Source organism: Cyprinodon variegatus, unplaced genomic scaffold, assembly GCF_000732505.1.
Source record: "Cyprinodon variegatus isolate N-32 unplaced genomic scaffold, C_variegatus-1.0 Scaffold298, whole genome shotgun sequence".
Lineage (NCBI taxonomy): Eukaryota > Metazoa > Chordata > Actinopteri > Cyprinodontiformes > Cyprinodontidae > Cyprinodon > Cyprinodon variegatus.
Genome location: NW_015150751.1, coordinates 43,675 through 46,655, shown reverse-complemented (window position 1 = coordinate 46,655; position 2,981 = coordinate 43,675). Strand labels below are relative to the sequence as shown.

At 39.4% G+C, this 2,981-nt stretch overlaps 1 protein-coding gene across 3 annotated transcripts in view; it reads left to right on the top strand.

Moving 5' to 3' along the window:
- Positions 1 to 2,981, top strand: part of phf21b (PHD finger protein 21B) — an 82,568-nt gene that overhangs the window by 70,337 nt on the left and 9,250 nt on the right. For all 3 annotated transcript variants that reach the window (XM_015383940.1, XM_015383941.1, XM_015383939.1), the window contains one exon: positions 2,831 to 2,923. In XM_015383940.1, coding sequence (XP_015239426.1) covers positions 2,831 to 2,923 — 93 coding nt within the window. The remainder of the gene's footprint in view (positions 1 to 2,830; positions 2,924 to 2,981) is intronic.

The following is a 2,981-nucleotide window of genomic DNA, read 5'->3' as shown; positions in this document are numbered from 1 at the left end:
CGCCATCTGCTGGCTGCTGCTGGAACAATGACTTTATTCCTGGGAACATTTCCATTCAAAACCCTCCAGTTAAAAAAATAACGTGACACAAACCGAAGGAAACGTTTTGGGGTCGACATGCATGAAAACTCAAACGCCTCTTTGGAGCTGATTTCTGCTAAACCAAGCTGCTGAGTTCTGCTTCTGCCGAGAGACGATTGTCTCAAAAGAAAGCTGTCATCTCTGCTCCGTGGCTTCACCCTGATTGCTGCGTGTGCACATCCTCCTCTTCATCTTCGTCCTACTGTGATGACAGGAGCAGAGACGACAAACTCCTCCTCCTCCTCTAATCCTCCTCCTGCCTTCACCTTGGCCAGCCTGCAGTCGACTCCCTCTGTGTTTTCTCTAAAATCTGTTCCTGTTATTGATTTGAAGCTTCCACTACCGGCGCTGTCCTTGGTTCTGACCGTAGTAATCATTTCATTCATAGTGGAAAGATCAGAGCTTCTTTCATAATCTCCTTTTTCAATGTAAACATGCATCAAAAATCTGGGATTAAAAACAATCTTTCAATCCGTATATTCACCGTCCATTAATGATTTAAACATCTCTCCATCTTTGTGAATTTATTTATACTTTAAAAACTGAAAAAGGCGTTTGGACCCTGGTGTCTGCTCTTTGGCGTTCTGCTTGTGAGCTCTAACCTTTATCTGAACTTTTATGCTTTGGGTTTTGTAATCCAGGTAGATTAGCTTTACTCTGAGTTTAATCCAGGAAAATAATTGTTAATGATCGTGCATCGATTTGCATTTTTTTAATAGCATGTTGGTTTTTGCTAATGAAAAGGAAAGAAACAGGACAGGATGAGTCGTAGTAATACGATGCATGACCCGGATTGGAAAGAGAGGATTATTTTATGAGATCTCAGCAACAATTTAACTGGAACAATAATTTGAGAGGCTAAAAAAAGACTCAGGATGTTTACTTTTAGGTCATGCAAGGATTGAAAGGTTTTCTTTTTTAGCTATTTTGGTCTTTATCAGGTTTTAAATCATCAGTTTTAACAGCAGCCAATCAGAGACGCCACGTCTGACACAGATCTGTCATTGTTTGGTTTAAGGCCCATAGAAATAAAAACAATAAATAGTTTAATTTAAAGTTTGAGAAATGGAAGAATTTATCAACACACTCAGCAAATCACTGAGAGGAAGAAGAGGAAGAGGAGGAGGAGCAGGAAACCCCCCCAAAGGAGAAGGTGTTGGGTTTGGAGAAAACAGGCAGCAATTACAGAAATGAAAGGCTTGAAACTGCAAGAATCCTCAGCTCTGCAGTTACCATGGTAACCGGCCCAGGCCGCCTCCTCCCTCCTCATCCTCCGGCGAGCCGCTTTGCAGCACAATACGACAAAACGAAAGGATTTTCACTGAAGGAGGAGGGAGGGGAGAAACTTTCAGCCTCTTTCCATTCTGAGCTGCTGAAAAGATGGCCGCTTCTACTGGGAGAACCCGGTCTAACTGGTTACATACTGGTTTTAGACCACTTGGCATTACTTTCGAGGTTACTGGTTAATCTGGACTGGTTTTAGTTGCGTTGGGACTGGGTTGGGACTGGTTTTAGTTGCGTTTATTAAATCAATATGAAAAGTGTTTGGTAGATTTGATCTGGTCTGTAGCTCTCCTCTGGTGTTGCTCGGACTGGTTTTAGACCAGTCTGGTGTTTTATTTAAACTGATTTTTGGACTTAATTTGGCTTTTAGATGGTAGTTTTTTATATTTATTTGATTGTAGCTCTGCCCAATTTCTCTTTAGATCATTTATTTCTGGTTCTGGAATCACGTAGAAACTGCATTGTTCTTTGATAGTTTGACAAACAGCTACCTGAGACCCGGTTCATTTGGTCTCGTGTCGTTCTTTGTTTAGTTCGCAGAAAATTCAGAGTAAAGTTTATATAAATCTCATTTTCTATTTTGAACTTTGATCCCTGACACAGAAAATCAAATTATCAGGAGATTGTTCAGCAATAATGAACGGCGAGGACTCTGCGGGGTGAGGGAGGGGCCCCCTTGTGGTGATGATGGTGAAGTTTTTCTTGTTTCAGGTTGTTTATATTTTGTCTGCTTATTTAAATGCAGAAAAGGTCAAAAAGTTTTAGATTTCAGACGCATTTAAACTGGTTCCAGTTTGGTTTTATGGTTCATTTTCCCATCAGAAGTTTTTGACCCGTTTCAAACTTATTCATATATTTAGTTTTAATTGTGAAGCACCCCTTTTTTTTTTTTTTTGAAGCTTTACAGTTTTTGGATCTAGAATCAAGATCTCACATTTTGACCTTTTTGTTGTTTTTTTCTTCTGCTGCAGGATTATGTTGAAAACATTTCATGTAAAATAATTTATTTTTAGATTTCACATCATTTTTGGCCAAAACAGGGTTTCCATGGGTCATTAAAAATCATTAAAAGTCATTAAATTGATATTTTTTAAATTAAGGCCTTAATTGGCATTCAAATTTATTAAATGTGTTTAAAATTTTATAAAAACAATTTCGTCGGACGATATATATTTACGTGGAACTGCTTCTGGTTGATCGCAAAGACGTACGTTCGGAAAAGAAGCTTGAGTCTGAGAAAAAGCTAGAGAATGGGGAAGGATGCCAGTTTGAACAAAAGTGGTTTATAAACGAGGAATTTGCGGCGTGGCTGCAGCCTGTCGACGGCTACCTGTTGGTGGCATTAAAATGATTTCTAATTGCATTAAAAAGCATTAAATTAAGAGTTATTAATTCCTGTATAAACCCTGCAGAAAAACAAAAAGTAAAACATAATGTTGACTGAGGAACGTCTGATGTGTTTCAGATGCTGGGAACTCTCACTGCTGTGCCCATCAAGGTGCCTCAAGTCAGCTCGCTGCACCGGCTGGCAGGACAAGCAGCCACAGTGCTACCTCAGGTAATCATCAGGTGTCGAGTAATGAAGTACAAATACTTTGTTACTGTACTTAAGTACA